This window comes from Syngnathus leptorhynchus, chromosome 17, assembly GCF_054491065.1.
Source record: "Syngnathus leptorhynchus isolate UIUO chromosome 17, UIUO_Slep, whole genome shotgun sequence".
In the NCBI taxonomy this organism is placed as follows: Eukaryota; Metazoa; Chordata; class Actinopteri; order Syngnathiformes; family Syngnathidae; genus Syngnathus; species Syngnathus leptorhynchus.
In genome coordinates, this window is record NC_141211.1 from 5,094,223 (window position 1) to 5,112,865 (window position 18,643).

The 18,643-nt window shown below is 43.6% G+C and overlaps 2 protein-coding genes across 4 annotated transcripts in view; both read right to left on the minus strand.

The window, feature by feature from the left end:
- Positions 1–638: 638 nt before the first annotated feature.
- ints2 (integrator complex subunit 2) lies at positions 639–11,992 on the minus strand. 2 transcript variants are annotated; one of them, XM_085935176.1, is made up of 26 exons: positions 11,951–11,966; positions 11,657–11,857; positions 10,837–11,137; positions 10,628–10,766; positions 10,429–10,531; positions 10,231–10,344; positions 9,587–9,717; positions 9,295–9,465; positions 8,556–8,776; positions 8,373–8,498; positions 8,183–8,254; positions 7,454–7,568; positions 6,908–6,976; positions 6,593–6,727; positions 6,354–6,530; positions 6,042–6,156; positions 5,497–5,601; positions 5,225–5,389; positions 4,877–5,078; positions 3,876–4,001; positions 3,549–3,750; positions 3,186–3,467; positions 1,936–2,043; positions 1,707–1,812; positions 1,322–1,498; positions 639–1,217 (listed from the first exon to the last, which is right to left on the minus strand). In XM_085935176.1, exons 3-26 carry the CDS (start codon positions 11,127–11,129, stop codon positions 1,042–1,044), a joined length of 3,630 nt encoding a protein of 1,209 aa, XP_085791302.1. In that variant the 5' UTR covers positions 11,130–11,137; positions 11,657–11,857; positions 11,951–11,966; the 3' UTR covers positions 639–1,041. The 2 variants fall into 2 exon arrangements, with proteins under 2 accessions (XP_085791302.1, XP_085791301.1); XM_085935175.1 differs by having other exon boundaries at positions 11,657–11,992.
- Positions 11,993–12,993: 1,001 nt separating this feature from the next.
- Positions 12,994–18,643, minus strand: part of med13a (mediator complex subunit 13a) — a 40,646-nt gene continuing 34,996 nt past the window's right edge. For both annotated transcript variants that reach the window (XM_085935174.1, XM_085935173.1), the window contains 12 exons: positions 18,436–18,625; positions 17,901–18,243; positions 17,565–17,796; positions 17,284–17,475; positions 16,527–16,750; positions 16,101–16,243; positions 15,862–16,020; positions 14,995–15,183; positions 14,754–14,896; positions 14,505–14,669; positions 14,254–14,354; positions 12,994–14,016 (listed from right to left, as the gene is read on the minus strand). In XM_085935174.1, coding sequence (XP_085791300.1) covers positions 13,884–14,016; positions 14,254–14,354; positions 14,505–14,669; positions 14,754–14,896; positions 14,995–15,183; positions 15,862–16,020; positions 16,101–16,243; positions 16,527–16,750; positions 17,284–17,475; positions 17,565–17,796; positions 17,901–18,243; positions 18,436–18,625 — 2,214 coding nt within the window. In that variant the 3' untranslated portion in view covers positions 12,994–13,883. The remainder of the gene's footprint in view (positions 14,017–14,253; positions 14,355–14,504; positions 14,670–14,753; positions 14,897–14,994; positions 15,184–15,861; positions 16,021–16,100; positions 16,244–16,526; positions 16,751–17,283; positions 17,476–17,564; positions 17,797–17,900; positions 18,244–18,435; positions 18,626–18,643) is intronic.

The following is an 18,643-nucleotide window of genomic DNA, read 5'->3' on the forward strand; positions in this document are numbered from 1 at the left end:
AAAGGGAAATAAAATTTGAAACCGTGTCGCCGCGGCTCCAGCCCTGACCGTCACACACAGCCTGAAGCGAACTTAATGTTTTATTTGGAGTTGAATGAAGGTAGCGGAGGTTGTCATTTGAGTGCTTAAAAGCAAAAGCGAGCCTGCTCTGTGATTTCAACCTGGCTTGCCTCGAGCATTTTTCACTGCATCAAGAAAAGTGTGGCAACATGACAAATTTCTGCTGAACAGAAATTCATCCACACAGCCAAAAGCAAAGTAACATGATTAAAAACTGTGCTGTAATAATTCACGAACCATATACTGGTAAGACATTCATCAAAAAAATAATCCTTTAAAATCCCTTTAGAGGGTTTTTGTTCTACTTCATCACTCAGTAATTAATTTAATCAACTACTTTATGCAGTGCAGATTTTAATTGGCTGTAAAAAAAAAAACAACGTATTAGCTTAAACGTTTGGGATATTTTATATTTATATTATAGACGTTGATATTTATTTCTGAATATGTATTATTCAGTGAAGTTAAACAGAGAGGAACTGTTGTATTTTCTAAGGCAAGATTGCCCTCTGGTGAATTACCTGGATATAGCTAAGAGGACGCAATAGTTTATTTAGTAAGCAGCCACATTAAGAAAATAATTGCATTTTTTTGTTTTATTACAAACAAATACATTATGACACAGTACTAAAACAAATTTACATGCGTTAAAAAAAAAGCAGTCATCAAAATTGGCCCTTAGCATTTCAGTGTGTCACTTTCTACATTTGTAAGAACATAATTTAACCTGTTGTACAACTCGTTATTAATTTACATTTGCTCAAGATGGAGCATTGATCAATTCTAACAATCTTTACTATAGCCCTTCGATACCTTCACGGTAATCAAAGCGCTTTTTTTTTTTTTTATTTAATTGTCGGTTGTATCCGTTGTACGTGAAGCGCTTCCTCACGCAACGAGAACGTAGCATTAGGATCCGATCACCTGAGCCATCAGATTAAACACAAATGAGTGCATATTGTTATCGATTGTCCGTCTGATTTATAACCCGTGAAGGGTGGAGCCGATAATGTCCATAAATGTAGCTTCGACACAGTAACAGATCTGAACATCCGGGTCGGCTCCTCCGAGTTCCTCTGCTGTTCTTTGGGGTAAAGCTAGTTTGCCTGCTCCTTCTACCGAAACATCCCGAGGCTTCTCTTTTAGATATTGCAAACCTAATCAGAAAGGATCAAATAGAAAGGATCATCTATCAAGGAAAATGTGCGTTTGTTCGATATATTTCTGGAAATTTGACAGCTCGGCATTCACGTGTACTTACGAGCGATGAGAGGGTCGATGTCCCTGGCTTTGGTGGCCACATCAGAGGCACAAACCTGCCCTACTTGTACAAGAAGGGCGGTCACATCTTCATAGAGTGGCGGAAAGGCCTGACAGAAGGCTACTAGGCACGGCAAAGTTGGCATGAAGAAGGCAAAGCGCTTGGCACGGGTCAGCACTGATGAGAAGAAAACACACCAAACTGTTATAGACCTGTAATGCTGCACTACGTGACAATGCCCAGATGGTGGCAGCAAAAACGCACAGAATAATTTCAAGACAGCCTTATGTGGGCAAAATTTCATTTATATATATATATAAAAAAAAAAAAAAAAAAAGGTCTAAGTGTGTGATATGGGGAAGATTTTTTTTTTTTTTTTCCTGACCTGTGAGAAGCGTACCCATGACGCTGACGGCCAACCTCGCCACACTGAGCGATTTGGGCAGTGCATACTGGATACACAGATATGACAACAACTGGATTGCAAAGATCTGTCAGAAGATAACATGCACAACTGGTAAGACACATATTTGATGTGTTTTCTGAAGTATTCATGTAATATGCAAACAGATGGCAGAAGCCAGGCCAAGGCAAGGCCCCATGGGATGTCCCACCTGCTTTTCCAGTTGGGGCTGGGCCAAAAGTTCTGGGATGAAGTCCAGACAGATATGAATGGAAGGGATACCTGACACTGTTAGAGGCAGCAGAGGTTGAGGATAGCCCTGGAAAAGACCATATAGGTAAAAATCTGGTCATTAGAAATAATAATATTGGTCATGTGGCATCTAATAGGCCCTTCATAGTTTCTGAACGGTGTGACGTCATTTATAGGGTGCAGTTTAGCTGGAGGCGAAAAACATTCCGCGTGCTCGAAAATGCAGGTTAGCATATTTCAACAGAATGTTTACGTGGCAAATGTGAAAGGCACTCTCCGTGATCATAAATATTAAAATATAATAACTTGCGTGTTTCTACAGCTGTATGAAATGAAAACAGATATCATTATAAATGCAAAGAACAAAAAAAGGTGAGCTATAAAGATTCACATTTAGGCAGCATGTGAAAATCAAATGAATAATATTTAAATGGGTGACATGTGCTTTAAATAAAAAAAATAAAAATAAAATGTTCGGGCAATACGGAGGTCGCCAAAACACCTCACCTGCTGCAGATAGTGGAAGAGGTTGGAAGTGCTTCCGCCTTTTGAAGAAACTTTCTTGTGGCATGTTTTGCAAAAAAAAATGTGTTGCTCTTCATCCACAATTTGAAATCCAAAATAGCTCCAAATTACAGAGACGTTTTTTTTCTTCTTTTGAACTCGCTCTTCTTCTCTACCACCGTAGCCGCCAAAGTTTGTTGTGTTGAGTTGTTGTGCGTAAAAGAAGCCTACGTAAACACTGGCTTGAACCAAAGTGGACACAAAAAGAAAATAGTGCCCTAAGCTGTACTTTTCAGGTACCGAGATGAGCAAACGGCCGGAACAAAGGCAGCACCGAAATATATTATAATTTCAATATTTCATGACTTTTTGCTTTCACAGTTTTGACAACCAATACCTCAACAAAATGACATTTGTCGACATAAAATGAGCTATGGCTTCCCTTCTTTGGCCTCCAGCTAAAACGTGACGTCACATGAAGGGGGTCTATAGAAGTGTTTGTGCCAGCTTTTGTAGTGCAAAATTACAGATGATATTTATAATAATATCCAGAATATGACAATCAATTTTTTGTACTGTCATATTCTGGATATTATTACAAATTTTATTTATTATTGAAAATATCAATCGATTTTTGGTACAGTTTCACCCCGCCCCTCAAAAAACAACACAGGACCATAATTGATATCTTGCGCATGGACTTACCTGAAAGTGGACGAGTTTGGCAATATTGGGGTCAGCGATGAACATCTGATGCAGGAGACAGCAGATAAGACACTGCACCTCCCTCAAATCACTGAGGAGGCCTCCCTCTGGCTCAGCATCTCTCACAACCTCCTTGGCTCTGAGCAGCAGGCTTTTTTGTTCGGCTTTTGCTGGCACGGGGCCACCGATGTCCCTCAGAAGGCTCCCCGTGCTGCATCCCAGCTGCTGCTCCTCAGTGGTTGGCAAACATACCTCCAGGAGAATCTGGACAGCTGCACTATCCTGGATTTAACAGGGAAATGATCAGGAAATCACAACCAAACCAACTGAGAATCGAATTAGTCTTGATGATGTAAGAAATACCTGAGCAGCTAAAAGGGCATTCTTGAGCTCCTCCCTGGTGACCTCAGGTGTATCTGGCTGTCCAGGCACACCTAGGTTGGAGACTGTCTGGCTCTGTCTATCAAAGTCTGCCGTCTCTTTTAAATGGCTGTGCAGGTAGGCTTTGGATGCTAGCAGATAGCCGTTCAGCATGTGAAGGACGATGTCCATTAATGGAGGACATCTAAAAAGAGCAGAAGTTAGAATGCGCTCAATTGTCTGGCACTTTTTGGGCGGGGGGAAATGGCTGCCATTCAAAGAGTTAATGAGGGTGGATCATTTGGATATGGGGTCGAATTTGTCTCGTACCTGTACACTCTGTGATCGCAACGTAGAACAATGAGGGGATCCACCATGAGGTCGTTCTGAGTGTACGTCTGCTGCCTGAGCAGCTTCGCCGAAGGTTGGAGAGCATTCACCGTCATCACCCACAACCTGAAACACAAACACCGCTAGTTGCTTTAGGGAGCTGCTGTTTGGAATACATTTTATTTGACAGTGCACTGTGTGTAACATTTATCGATTATATAAACACTCTCTTTTAAGAAATATAACAGTATGAAGTGACAAAACGGTTGCTTCACTGGGGTTTAATAGCATAATCCATAAACGGTGAGCTCCAGACTCCTGAGGGTGTACAAGCGGCAAACACAAAGTCAGACATTGCTGTGTTTTCCTCCTGAATTAATAAAAGCTGTCATTGGTAACAATCCTTTAACTTCCTCCTTTCAGGAAATCTACCTCGGTTTCCCTGCAGAGACCCATTTGGATCAATAGGATGTCTGCTCAGTGCTCCTGTCAAGTCAGCGGTCGTGACCCTCTACTGTCCAGAGCTTTGGATGAGGGCCGACAAGACTCGCTTTGCTCTGTACCACTGATCTATTCATCTATGAGCAAGCGGCTCCAGGTCAAGGGTGCAACAACTCTTGTTCCGCAGGTCTTCATTTAATCCATTTATTGTGTCTCACAGCAACTTAACGCCGCTTTAAAAGAAATGCCACTGACTCAAGAGCAGTTGATAACCTTTCACTGAAATGACGGAAACCATACCAAGGGCCCAAAATCCAGGTTATTTGGAGTTTCCCCCCCCCCCCCTAATTAAAAATCACGAATATAATTCAAAATATGACAAAGCAAGCTTATGTTAAAAGCCAAAAAGAATGACATCATTAGCGAATGCAGAGACACTCTGCTCCACTTTCGAAATCTCTCGCAGCGTTATATTTAGAATTCACAAGGGTCATCGCAGTATTTTCTCTCTCCAACATAGAGTGCGGCCTTGAAAATTTCATTCATTTCACATCGTGTACCTGCGGGGCATCACGGTGTTGAGGCCCATCCAGAGCTTGTTGAGCGTCTGCAGGGTGCGGCGAGGAACGGCGGGTTCCAGCAGCAGAGCCATGCTGGAAGTCAGGGACTCGGAATAAGGGATAAGGTCTCCCGGTGTGAGAAGTGTCAACTGCTCCAAGATTCGCAACAACCTCGGACTGCTGGATGGCAACTTCTGGAAGGCTGGGTGGGAGAAAACAAACCGAAAAAACAGAAGTGTGAAGCCTCATTGGGTTTCCTTGCATAAAAAGCATCTGCCAGACAAATACGTTATCGCACACAAATTAAGCAGCACCATTTGAAGAGGAATAAAGTGAGAAGGTGCGCACCTTGGTGAAGCTGGCTTTGGGTGTATCTGCACGTCTTGCTGGGGAGCATCATTTTCCTCAGCAGGGGAAGAGTGCCCGTTACCTCCTCTTCACACACCCAGTCTTCCACAAGACACAAGTGAGGGTAGTTGATGGCCAGCAACCTCAACAAGGCAGAGTGCAGACCTGGCAACGTGGAACAAGAACGCCACATTTGAAACCCCCCCCCGTCTGCTTTCCTATGTAATCATAGAAAAGAATATTCATTGTGATCAAATCTTGTGCTAACTCACCCCCGAGCTCTTGTTGCAATCCCTGAGCTTGGGTAACTAAGTACTTTATGGGGATCTGATCCATCAGTGCTGCTGAATACGACTTGGGCTTCTTCTGCATTAGGGCTGTCAAAAGATGAAAGGGAAACGTTTTTTGTTTTTTTTTAGTCTGGTGCACATAATAGAGGTGACTTTCTATTGACACAATTTCAGTAGCGCTGCTGATGGCTTCCATTACTCTTTGCTTGAAGGCTGTGGGAGCACTTAGGTAAACAGACCAATTAAAGGGATGGGCATAAACTCTCATAAATCTGCCCTAATGAAGGGCAAGCTTGTCATGAAAAGGAAATGCATACCAGCTCGACTAACTGCTAATGTTACAATCTAACCTCAAGCTGTCCTAGTTATCTCCCAGAGTCATTTCACTTGGCTGTTTGTCAGGCCACCATTTATTATCTACGGAGCTGCCAACACACTGGAAAGGATAAGTGGCTGCATGTCCAGAGAGAGAAAAGCCTACAAACTAAGAGGACAAAGAGGAAGAGTGCCACGGAAAGTTTACACACCCAATTGTTTGGTGCTCGCTAACAGATTCTCCTCATAGGACAGGATGTAGTAAAGGATAAGGAGTTGGGTCGTGATGGAGTTGCGCTGTCGTCCTCCTCGACTACTGTCCCCTTGCTAAGAGAAACAAAAAAACAACAACATAATTTCTCTCCAGTTGCAGTCATCATAATGTGAACAGAAGAAGGAGGCAGAGAAAAAGATCTATTACAGCAATAATGTATGATTTTATGACTCGTGCCTTGAATTTAGCTACCGCATTTTCTTTCTATTGGATAAGGTCATAAAATTGTGAAGTACTCGGGATGACTTACGACAGAAGAGCCCTGGTAGATGCTGAGGATTTCTTGCTCTGTGATTGGTTGGTTGGTGGCCTCGGGGTTGGCCTTTGACGCCGGAGTGAGGATTGAGTTGATGTAAACGTCAACCAGGGGTATTAGCTGAGTGTGGATGGGGGTGTTTGTCTCACACAGCTGACGGTAGATCCAGTCCTTAGAAGACAAAGATGCCAACATGAATGCTTGGACGCAATTCTCTACTGAAAAATGTCTACCTTAATGGACACTTTGTGCTTAGTGAAAGCTCGGCTTCGGAGCAGCTGGTAGATGCAGTGAATGGGGAGAAACCCTGTGATGTTGGCACTTAGATTGTTGGTCACCGCAACCCTTACTGCATGGGCTGTAACCACCTGCACACCAAAACACATCCTGTCAATGAACATTTGAAGAGGAGGAAAAAAACGATTTTGTGCAGCTCCAGCCAATGCAAATTAACAAACAGAAAATTAAAAAATATATACTTAAATCACCTGAGTCTACCAAAAAAAAAAAAAAAAGGTATTAAAATGTTCATGAGATTACAAAAGCACCTGTTCTGTGAAGATCTCCTGCGTGAAGATGGTCTTCATCTTACTCAAAGAGCTCGGTTTGATGGCAATCTATGGTAGAAAAAGATGAAACGTGGCAGCTTTACTACGAGTGAAAACAACCCGGAGGCATCGGCGAAGGTATTGCTATTTTTCAATTTCCTCTTTTCATATTTCATAAAAAAAGGAAAAAAAAAAACCCCACTTCTTGGCAGGCACAATGGTGAATTGATAGGGTTGCCCTGGGGGCGGAAACAAACAGACTCTAAATCCAATTACATTGCACATCTTAGTGGAACATACACTGAGATGGGAAAACCACTTAGCACACATGAGGGAGAAAATAGTACACTTAATAAGTTAGAAAAGGGGCAAAACTGCTGCAGGGACATCGGAGTGTCTTGAAAGACACAGTATGTGTATGCTCAAAGTGTTTCATTAGTGCTTTCGTTTTTCATGTGCCGCTGCAGCATTGGGGAAGGGGGGGGCGGTATTCGGTCAGACACGTTAAGGTATTGATCACTGTCCTCATCCTACCTATCATCTTACCTTCATCCCCAAAGTAGAACACACCAACTCAATAATGGAGCTGAGCTGGTTGCTGTGGAAATACATGGCCACTAGTAATAGCATCTCTCCGAAAGAAGCAGATACACCTGCAGCACTGGATGGGGGGGGACAAACAGAGGAGAAACAGGTTCTTAAGCCGGTATTTCACAGGACATCTATTTGGAACTTTATTTAAAAAAAATGATGGAATGACATCAGCAAAGCATGTAAACAATCCGCTTTTTATGATTTGTTATTGCTTCAGGATAAGATTCCAAAGCGCCAGCAAAGAATACAGCATTATGTTTTGAGTGCAACCGTAAAATTCGACGACTGTATTGGCAAATAAATGATAGACACAACAGCAAGGGGATCATTATTGTATTTCTCAACAAAGCCCAATAAAAACTCATATGGGTTTATTTTTATTTGACATATAGGGCGATGTTATTATCGTTATTTCTATTAAACACCGGACCGTAGTTATTCAGCGAGTATCGGTCAGTCATTTCCACTTTCACAGTAATGTTACAATTGACGTGTTTGGATTTTCACGCTACACCAAAATGTATTGCTTTTTCCACACAACAAAGTTTACAATTAGAAAATGATTGATTATGGGCAACATATAGATCGACTTGGGTTGTGCTTGATAAAACATCACACAAGAACCAAGATACAAAAGCATGGATGGAGGCAACCACAAAGTAAAATTGCAGACCTTCTTACCTCTCAAAGTACTCCTCTTCTTTGATCATCCAGCTGAGCCACATGACCATGAGCTGCTCCTGCTCGGGTGTGCTAGAGGCATGCGAGACACGAGACGTGTTATACTTCAAGAATATAAAACGGCTGCAGGCGAAAATCAGAAAATAGAAATGTGCTTCATTTCAGGATCAGTGATTTGAACATGTTGTACCTGACCAGCGTGGGAAAGGCTAATAGTTTGCAGAAGGACAAGGAGACAAAGCGAACGCCGGCGGGAGTGGCTGGAGGTCGGCTCGTCATCAGTTGCAGAAGCTGCTCTGCCTCCTCGTCTGTTGGTCTGGGACGGGAGCGCAATCAAAGGCGTTCATTTCCGATAAGAGCGACGTTGCCTTACCTGAGACCAGCGATGCCCATGAGAGCACAGTAGAGTCGGAGCAGAGCGCTGGCCTTCACCACATGCTCTTCTCTGAGGCCCGAGTAGCCGAAGCCACCTTCGTCATCCGTGTCGCCGTCGTTTGGAACGTGCGTGCTGCGTGAGCGAGGCAAGATAGCGACCAACTCCAGCAGCAGTTGTCTGCGCATCTGCCACAGCACTGAGCTGCTCTCTCGCTTTCTCTAGTGGGAGAGAAAAAAAAACCCACAGGAGATGATGAGCAATCTTACAATCGGAGCAAAAAAATTCTTTTTTTTTTTTTTTTCCCCTCGAGCAAAAAATGCAATTGAGAATTCAGAGTAGACCTTATTATAAACTGTTTCTCTGCGACAGCAGAGCCTTTTTCTTCATGGCTGAGAAAAGGCTCAATGGCATCTTTTCAAAAGGGATACGAGACGCGATGGCATTTAGAGAGAAGAGCTCCTGCTTCTCCATAACCGAAAAGAAATGTCAGTAGCTGGAAAGATAAGCGAGGCCAATTGAAGCTGTTGTGCTATTTTAAATGCATACTTCTATTTGGGGAAAATTACCGTTTCCCTTTTCAATGGGGACGATAAGGCGGGCACAAAACAAAAAGGTCACACACGTTGGATATTCCAAAAAAGGGATGATGGCTATATGAGAATGTCAAAGCGTGCAAGTGACTTCAATGTGACAATGATGCTCGGCGTTATCCTGAATTAAAAACGAAGGAACTCACCTGTTGACCATTGCGAATGAACATGCTGAACCACGTACGGACTTTGCTGTTAGTACCAAGCAGCAGACCGCTGACATAAGAAACCAAGGGGCTGACGGCCTCATCAGCTGTGTCTGGTTTGTAATCCAGAGTCAGAGCCACGCCCAGGCCAGGAAGATGACATTGCTCCACCTAAGAAAAAAATACAAATAGAAAACTTTATTTCTGGTCATGTCAAAAGCCATTTGTGGTACAACTGACTGATCCTGATACATTCTTTTCTGTAGGTATTCAAAAATGGTTTTCCACTGACCACCATGGCTCTGATGTTGAGAGCCTGTGAAGGGTTCATCTGACACAGCTGCCTAAGGGCTTCGGTCCTGCGCCGACCGCCAACGCTCTCTTCATCCTGACGCTCTCCGTTCTTGATCAAACCTCTGCATACTGCAAACACAAGCGCACGCATCTCCAGTTGGCTCGCTCGCTTTGTGTCAACGTGCGATTATGGGATATTAGACTTGTGTCACGGTCACACTCGGTTAATTCTTAAATAAAGTCGTGCCTGAAATCACAACATTGAATATGCATCATTTATTGTGGGGGGGGAAAATGCACCCTCCTATAAAAAGGGAGTTTGTATTTAATCTCAGCCCGCTTAGAAATTTAGACCAGGCGTTCCCAAAAGCTGCGGCGGGACCTGCAGCTGTATATATTTTATTTGGCTCACTGGAGAAAAGCATCCCATTGATTTTTAGATTAAGTATGTTCTTTGTTAAATAGCAACTCACTAACTCTCTATTTGGAGCAGCCAGCGTACAATGTGTGAAATGACTTCAAGCAATTTAACAAAACATTAAGAAATGGCTGAGGGAATTCGGACAAGGTTTATCTAAAGCTGATATCGTCGATGAAGTCAACTTTGCTCGCGTTATCAGAAATGTAAGACAGAGCATTTACCTTCATTGAAGCTGTCAGGCACATTGGCAACCAGCAAACAAAGGAACCAATCTCCATTGCGAACATGCAGCAAAGCTTCTGCCACGTCCACGATTGGCAGCAAGGAAGGCAGTTCTGTCCAGACAAAATGCACAGGAGAGGATGAATTATTATTATTATTATTATTATTTTTACAGTATATTTAACAGATTTACATACCTGCTTGTAGAATGCAAAGTACGTCGGCAACCTCTTCCAAGTACACCGGGCTTTCAAACAGTTCTGATGACTTCAGAAAGAATTCTCCATTGGAATCGGCCACCTAAGAGACACAAGTCTTTGACTACCTGTTTTGATAAACGAACAGAAACAGCATTTGCCGAATAATTTCGTTTGAGTATGACGATGAGATCTGTACCTTACTCATGATTGCCAAAAGCTCACTGAGGGTCAGACGAAGTCTCCTGAGCGGATCGCTGTGTTCAAACTCCAAGGTGAGCCCGTGCTGCAGTTGTGACACCAAGATACTCTCCACATTGGAACCACCTGCTTTATGCCTGGCGCACATCACGAAAAAGGAAATAAACTCCCTTATTTGAAATAAAACCGAAGTGACGAGGGGATTACCTGAGCTGCTGCTCCTTCCTGGCATCCTGCTCTAAGGCGTGAAAGTCAACAGACAGCAACGCCACAATGGAGTTGACAGCTTCCACTCCCGAGAGCAGCCGGAGGATGAGCTTCTTGTCCTCGGCCCAAGCCGGGCTCTGGTCAGCTGGGGCACACAAAGCCATCCTCACCAAGCAGGGAAGCAGTAACCTCAGCTCGGGGTCACTGAGGGCTGCCAGGCGCTGCACATCCACCTTCTGCATGGCTTCAAATGCAAAAGGGCTGACAAACTGCAGCCCTGCACTGTCTGTCATCTCTGAAACTAAACCACAGGAGCAAATGAGCGGTCCAATTGAATCGGTCAGAACAAAACCGACAAGAAACATCAGAACCACGTGAACATTTCACACCAAAGTAGCTGGATCGGTCTTATAAGGTGACTTGATCCTTTCAATAATACATTGCATTGAATAGAAGACGATCAAATATATTAGTGATGGTAAACAGAGAAGCTTGTTGTCAGCTTTTTATCTTCACTAACAATGACAGCTCGGCTAAACGCTAACACGTATGTGGGGATTGTTATAAACGTTCATATTCCACCTCATAACATAATGTTAACACCAGAGAAGCGATCTAACATGTTAGGCATGGCTTTAATTCAACTTGTAAAGCGTATTCTCACTTTTTCGCCACTTTTAGCGATGACTTAGCCTGCTACTAGCCGGAGAGCTAACAGCAAAAGCTAACGCTCCTGCAGAGCCAGACAACAACGCGGTTGCTAAGCGTTGCAAAAACAGCACACTTCGGACATTGTAAAACGCAACAGTAACTATCTTACCTCAATTTGTTGCAATATTGCAGCGGAAATGGTTAACGTTTAGGAGGGAGGCCTCCGGACCTGACTGAGCCCCAAAGCCGGAGCGCTAAGATGTGTCCGAGAAAGTACCCTTCCTTAGCGGTCACTGATAAGAGTTCTCAAAATGCGTTGCATTTCCCACACCCTGAGCACTAAAGTCTTGCCATTTCCACTCGGACAGTTCTGCACAGAGAGAAAAATTAGTAAGTCTGTGTGTAAGGAGCTCAAAAAGAAAGCCGGAGCAGTCTCGAACTGCGGAGACCGGAGGAAGGCTACCTAATGTGCCCGCTGTTGTATGGGTTGACTCCCATTATCATACATTTGCAGGAATAATAGGAGACATTAGTTGATCTTCGTGTTTATTTATGTTCATTACTTTTATCTTGCTAATATATGCAAAGTAATTTTAGTTTTAAATAAAATAAAAAGCAAACAACTAATAAAAAAAGGTGAGGAAACGTTGTTTTATGACATTGCTTGACACGTGAACGCACCATCAAGTGACAAACGTACTTTTGGTAAAGTATACATGATAGTAAAAAAAAAAAAAAAAATCAATAATTACATAAATAAATATGAAAACTGACTCAATCCCTTTGTACTGTATAAAAAGGACATTGTCTCCAATGCTCTTAAGTATAAAAGTAATCATGCATTTTTAATTTTTAAAGAAGGAAATGGAATATCTTGCTTCTCCAATTCTGGTGCATTACACTCACTGATTTAGATGTTCCTCTGTGAAGCTGCTGTCCTTATTTTTCTGTGTACAACCTATAAAAACCTTACAAGTTCAGACAATCATTTTGGTTATTTATTTAGACTAAATTGTTCGTAGGTGTGACATGACTGGGATTGATATCTTTACTCTTCACCTGGAATGAACCCCAATTATGTTTGCAGTAGTGTAGACCTGGATGGTAAAAATGGAAATTTAATAAAGCAAAATATTTTTGCAAATTCCACAATCTTGCCAAAAGGCATACTGGGAGAAGTTGCAGAGTGATGACAGTCGACAGTAGGACCACTGCGTATTTATAAAGGTCGTTGACAGCAAATAGCAATGATGGACATGGAATGGACTGCCAGCTGCTCCCAAACAACCTTCGGCCACGTCAACAGTTTGCAAGTCAAATGCAAAAATTCACCATAAATGGGAGTTTGGTGGTCACACTGGTCGGACCAGCAAGCAAATCAAACATAAAAAGAAACATGATCACTCTGTGAAAGTGTTATAATAATTTGCCTACCTTTCTATTGGTGTCCTCTACTAAATGCACAATTTCCGCCTCTACTCAATAAACACAACAAGCACGGGAAAATATGTTGACACATTTTATTCCTAAAACAGAAGCCACAGCACCAATTGCTGGCATGGCATTCATATATATAATTATCTATATAGATAGCCGTTTGGTTTTTGTGTCTAAATGTGTGGTATAAAATACTATATACAACAATGTACCTCTTTATTAGAACACAGTGAAGTTCATTGCTGTACAATTCCTATGTAGCTACAGCTTTGCTGTAATTCACAATTCTCCACTTCTTCTGTACATTGTGACAATACAAATAGTCTCTTTCTCCATTACAAAAAATAATACTCTGAAAGCAACCGACTGGGACTTTCTTTCCTTTTTCTGCAATAGTTACTCCATTTTTTTTTTTTACACAAGATGATTACATATATTTTAGACCAATTGCTTTAAAGCAAGAAGGTGTTATAAACCTTCTCCATTTATATATTTCTCTATATATATTTATAAAAGCGGTTAAGAAATAATACATTTGAAAAGATACAATAAATAAGATAGACGCAGGCTTTTCATTTGGATATAATTCCATCCAAAGGAATAAAAAGGAATTTTAGGCTGTCACACCAAAAAATCCATTCTTTAAAAGTTATTTTCTTGATCAAGTACATCCCTTTATCTATTTTCCATCTTTCCCAAAACAGACTGGCCAGTGCATATGCTGCCATGTTAAAAAGAAACATGACAACCAATCTGTCGCTCTCCCACGTTCCTTTACATTTTTAAAATGTATTCCCGCATCTATGAGTGCATGTCGTTGCGCCAAGGGGACAACCAACCATCAAAACTGATCTTGGAATGAGATCCAACGCTGTGCTTCGTTCGCTCTGGTGTCATGAAACCCCGACGGAGTTATCGCTTTGGACTTCTCTTCTTAAAAATGTCTCTCCTGTGGCGGGCTACAACATGTTTGTGATGAAGTTGTACATCTGGTTCAGCACCACAAAGTGAATGGGCAGGCATGATCGTCTGTCCTGTGTCGCCGGGTCACATGTAAGCCAGGAGAGGGCGTTGTACTGCTCCAGCACAAATCTAACAGGGTACAAAATACAAGTATTGGAGTCACGGATAGTACTCAATCACTATTCATAGTTTTTTTTTGTTTTGTTTTTTTAAAAGTGTGTCATCTGCAGTGTTCACCGTCCTCATTCACATTTAGAAATCAAGAATCAGAGTTGGGTAAAAGCAGTAATGACCTGTGACCTCAAGTCATGAAAGTACAGCGCAATCGCAGCCGTGTACGGATGGACGTGTTTGCTTGCTGTTTACCGTAGTACATCTGAGGTCTGATTGGAGTCAAGAGGGTGGGAGTGTTTGCTGTGCAGAAGTTCATCTGACTGCACTGAAGACACATGGAGGTGCAAAGAGGCCTAGGAGAGAGCCAGAGAGAAAAAGAGCTGGTGTCAAATAGACTGACTGCAATAAAGCCGTTAACCTCTGTCCCAAATGAAGCTTCCAAGGTCTTTCTTGCAAATGGACATGTTCTTATTTCTTTTGACATTCATGAACAGCCTCAATACCTTGAGGAAAAGTGGACACTGGTTCTGAGCCTGCGGACAGGCTGACCAGAACCAGTCAGGCAGTGGGCCAGCTTTGGCCGTGGATACAAAGTAGCCGAGAGCAAGGGGTTGCTGCAGGAGGTTTGGCACCTCCTCGCGAGACTCCATGCGGTCTGCACTCTGGCCCTGCAAAATGAACATCGTTAAAGAGAAGTTGGGTGACTTGTGACTTCAAAATAAAAGCTAGCAAGAAAGATTCAAGAGTCCTACCTTACTGTCATCGCCTCCATGGTGATAGTGGGATCCCGGGGAATGCACCGGCGACGTGTTGGGCGAGATATTGATGATGTCGGGATCTACCAGCTCGTTCTCAGGGTCCAGAAGATCAAATATGCCCATACCGTCAGATCCATCTGAGTAGAACAGAAAGAAAAAGAGGTCAAGGAGCAGAATATAATAAAACAAGTTTCAAATGTAAATGAACTCCAAAGAACAGCAAAGTGCATCTGACCTGTGGTGGCATTAAGGATGTCGATGTTGGTGTCGATGTTGGTGTAATTGGAGCTGGCCACTTGGACAAAGGCAGAAGTGGGGAAGACTAAGATGTGAGTGCAGGAGGTGTCCTGGGGAGTGTTCAACTGGGGCGTTTGCATGTTGAGAGTAGTGCTGCGGCCAAAAACTGAGCCCGTCGACACGGAGTCTAACGGATGAGACAACAGAATAAAACAATGTATAAAAAATAAAATAAAAAAATAAATAAAAAAATCGCACTCACATATACACTTGCGGGCAATTTAGAGTCTTCAATGAACATGTTTTGGGGATGCAGTAAAAAAAAAAAAAAAAAAAAAAAAAAAGAAAGAAAGATTACAAAAAAAATAAACCCCAGGATAGTTTCTTGGATAACAAATTGGATGGCGCTACATATCATATGGAAAACATTGATTTCCAATGACTGCGGCCCGCCGTTCATTTCACATTTAAGCCATGGTAAAGTTGGACACGAGGAGATGACAGCTGTATTTGATCTTAAAAGACATTCGAAGCAAGTAGGTCTCTTCATTCCGACAACACTCCGTCACACAATCCCGCTATGATGCGCCGACAATCCCCCACTCGCTTGTTTCCTAAAATAAACCCATTGATTGAGCTTTCTATCACACGGCATTGAGATCAATGGGCGTCGGAGAGCTGGTGCTTTATGAGCAAAAAAGGTACACAGTCTTCCCTGCCATCAATCCGCTTCGGACTAGGAGGTGACAAGCATGGTGACATCCATCACGCAAGACACACACACACACAGGGATGGAGAAGACGACTCAGATGAGGCAGACTCGCTGAAAGAGAGAAGTGAATTCATAGACTGGGTCGTATGTACCTGGCATGATGATGAAGGAGCCCTGGGGCTCCATGGCAACTAAGCACACACTAAGGATGCCGGGAGTATCCGAGGCGGAGATGCCGCACATTCGACACATTTCCTTCAGACGGCGACTGAGTGACTGAAGGTTTCTTCTGCTTAGCACTATACTCCAGTCTGACACAATAGGAGAGGAGCACTAGTGGGTCACACGTGTCGACAGTTGAGAATTTTGGAAGGGCCACCGACGTTCTTACCTTTCAACTCTCCGTGTCCTATCCTCCCAAGCCGACCAATTACCACTCTCCAGGGCACTGATGTCATCTGGACTAATCCCAAGCACCAATCCCACAATTTTTGTAGACCGAGGCGCCGAACGGAGCCTTTTTTCCTCCTGGCCCTGAGCGACATTTTTCAGTGTTCATAAATGTGTCAAAGTAGAGTATGAAAACAGCAGTTTTAGTCCAAACGCATACTTACAGGAATACATGCAGTAAGTGTGATTGATAGCTATGTGCTCTGTAGCGCAGGGGGGAAAAAAAAAAAAGGCTATTCTGACAACTACGATTTAATTGATGAGGGAAATCATAGTATTTATATAAAACTGGCAAGATGATGGTTGGTGACAATAGAAGCCGGTGGCGGGAAAATTGGAACTAATATTGAATCGACAGCGCTTTTACCTGTTGGGCACGTCGATGTTGATGATGCAGGTCTCCAGGAGTTCCCCGTACTGGTCGGTGCACGTGGCGAGGAGCCAGCGCTGGTCGTGGGAGAGACAGTATCCCACAAACAGTACGTTGTATTTCTGCGACGCCTCCCCGAACGTCTCGCCGAGTTCCGTCTGCTTGTCCTTAACCGGTGCGAGGATAAACGGAGGCGTGTACAAACGCACACACTCGGGTCTCTGCGCAAAGGCGAATGGTTGAATTAATGAACTTGAAGAGATTATGCAGGTGCAGGAAATAGAGAACAAAATAGAGAACAAAACGGTCATGTCATCCTATTCATGTTTTTCCAAGCGTTGCATCTCGAGATTTGCAAGTGCAATAAAGAGAAAATGTAGCAGTGGCTACAAGGAAGGAAGGAAGGAAGGAAATCATCCCAATTGGAGCCTGACTTCAAGTGCTCCTTTGTTTAAAGCTGGAATCAAAACCTCGTTTAGGAGTTCTTGTGAAGCTAGCCAAGCAGATAATGGAAAGAAAACTCCGGAGTCGCACAGGGTTACAAGTTCGCTCTGTCTTGTTCCAACAAATAAAAAAAAAAACACGTTGAGCTCAAAATATTGGACTGCACACGGGTGAAAGGATCATTTTAGGTCAGGTCATGTCTCCAGAGAAATGAAAAAACAACAACAATACCACCCCCGTAGCAATACTAATAAATGATCACGACAGTACAATAAGTAAAAGAAAATGTTGAAAAATATATTTCTCGTACCTCTGAGCTTTTAAGTGCTGTGTCGATGGCTAAGCCCGGGCCGAAGCCCGTCAGCGACTTGACGTTGGTGGAAATGGGCAGAGGCCGCCTGCACTGGGCAAAGACGGAGAAAGCTAAAGACTTGAGGTGCTGAACGTAGATGTGGCGCTCTTCGCCTCTCACGGGCTGAAGCAGGTACTGGCAGGGAACAATCTGTAGGATCCCCCCCCCAAAAAATGAAGGCTTTATAATTTAACACTGAAAATAGGTAGAGAATTCCTTCATGACAGAAATTGACGCACCTGTACAAAAATGGAATTGCGGATATGTGCGGGAAGCAATTGAAGCATCTCAAGGTAGCAGCGTAATAAACCGAGCGTCCACACGCTGGAATGGGCCGGCATCGCTCCGGGACCACCTTCACAATCTTCGTAGCTAAAAGGGTCCACAATGTAAACAACGATGGCCGGTGGATAGGTGATGGCGTGGGAGTCGCCATCTGTGGGTACGCCGACCTTGTCCCGTTCCAAAGTGCTGTGGGTGCAAAACAATTTTGTTTTACTAAACAAATCGAATGATTCTTTCTTTCAGTCCAGATCTTTGGAGCAGAAGTGATGAAACGAGGTATGGTGCCATACCTTTCTGGGGGCTCTGTGGGGGTCTGGCTGTCCCCCGAGGTGTTCGTACTCTGGCTTCCGGCCTGCTGTCCCGGCTGTCCACCTCCCTGGCTTTGGCTGCCCATGCTTCCAAAGGGGGTAAAAGAGCTGGCCTTGGTAGACTGCGTCCCGCTGTTCGGCTGTCCGGATGATGTCATCAGGCCGGCGGACGATACCGAGCCACCGTTGGTGTTGGGGACCGAGGAGCCGTGCGTTGCGCCCTGCTGGCCGGTTGAGCCCGTAGATGAAGGCTGCTTAGATATCGACGGGGGACTCGGTTGCGTGAGGAGAGAACTATCCAACGGTTGTGATGCGAGGAATGGAGCTACAAAGAGGAAAAAAAAAGGGATACGTTACTAAGCGAATATCTTTGCACTTTAGAAAATAAAAGAGCAAGCGCTTTCACATTTTTTCAATTCGCCTTTTTTCCGACAAGAAAGGAGTGAGGTCAAGAGCGGATATGTTAGAATAAAGAGCCGCCGAAGCCAAGGAGCGGAGAACACAAGTCTCGCCTTACCGAGGTTGTGTCGGCACACTTGTGCATAGAGTTTGAGCTTAGCGAAGGCGTCGTCGTTGCTGCTGGCGGCCTTGAGGAACCAGTCGCTGACGGGCTGATCCGCAAGACTTTTAGCTCCGCTGCCACCGACGAGAACTATTCCATCGGGGTAGCCTTTGGATATGGGCCGATGCTGGCCGAGTCGACACATCTTTGGGGGAAACGTAGA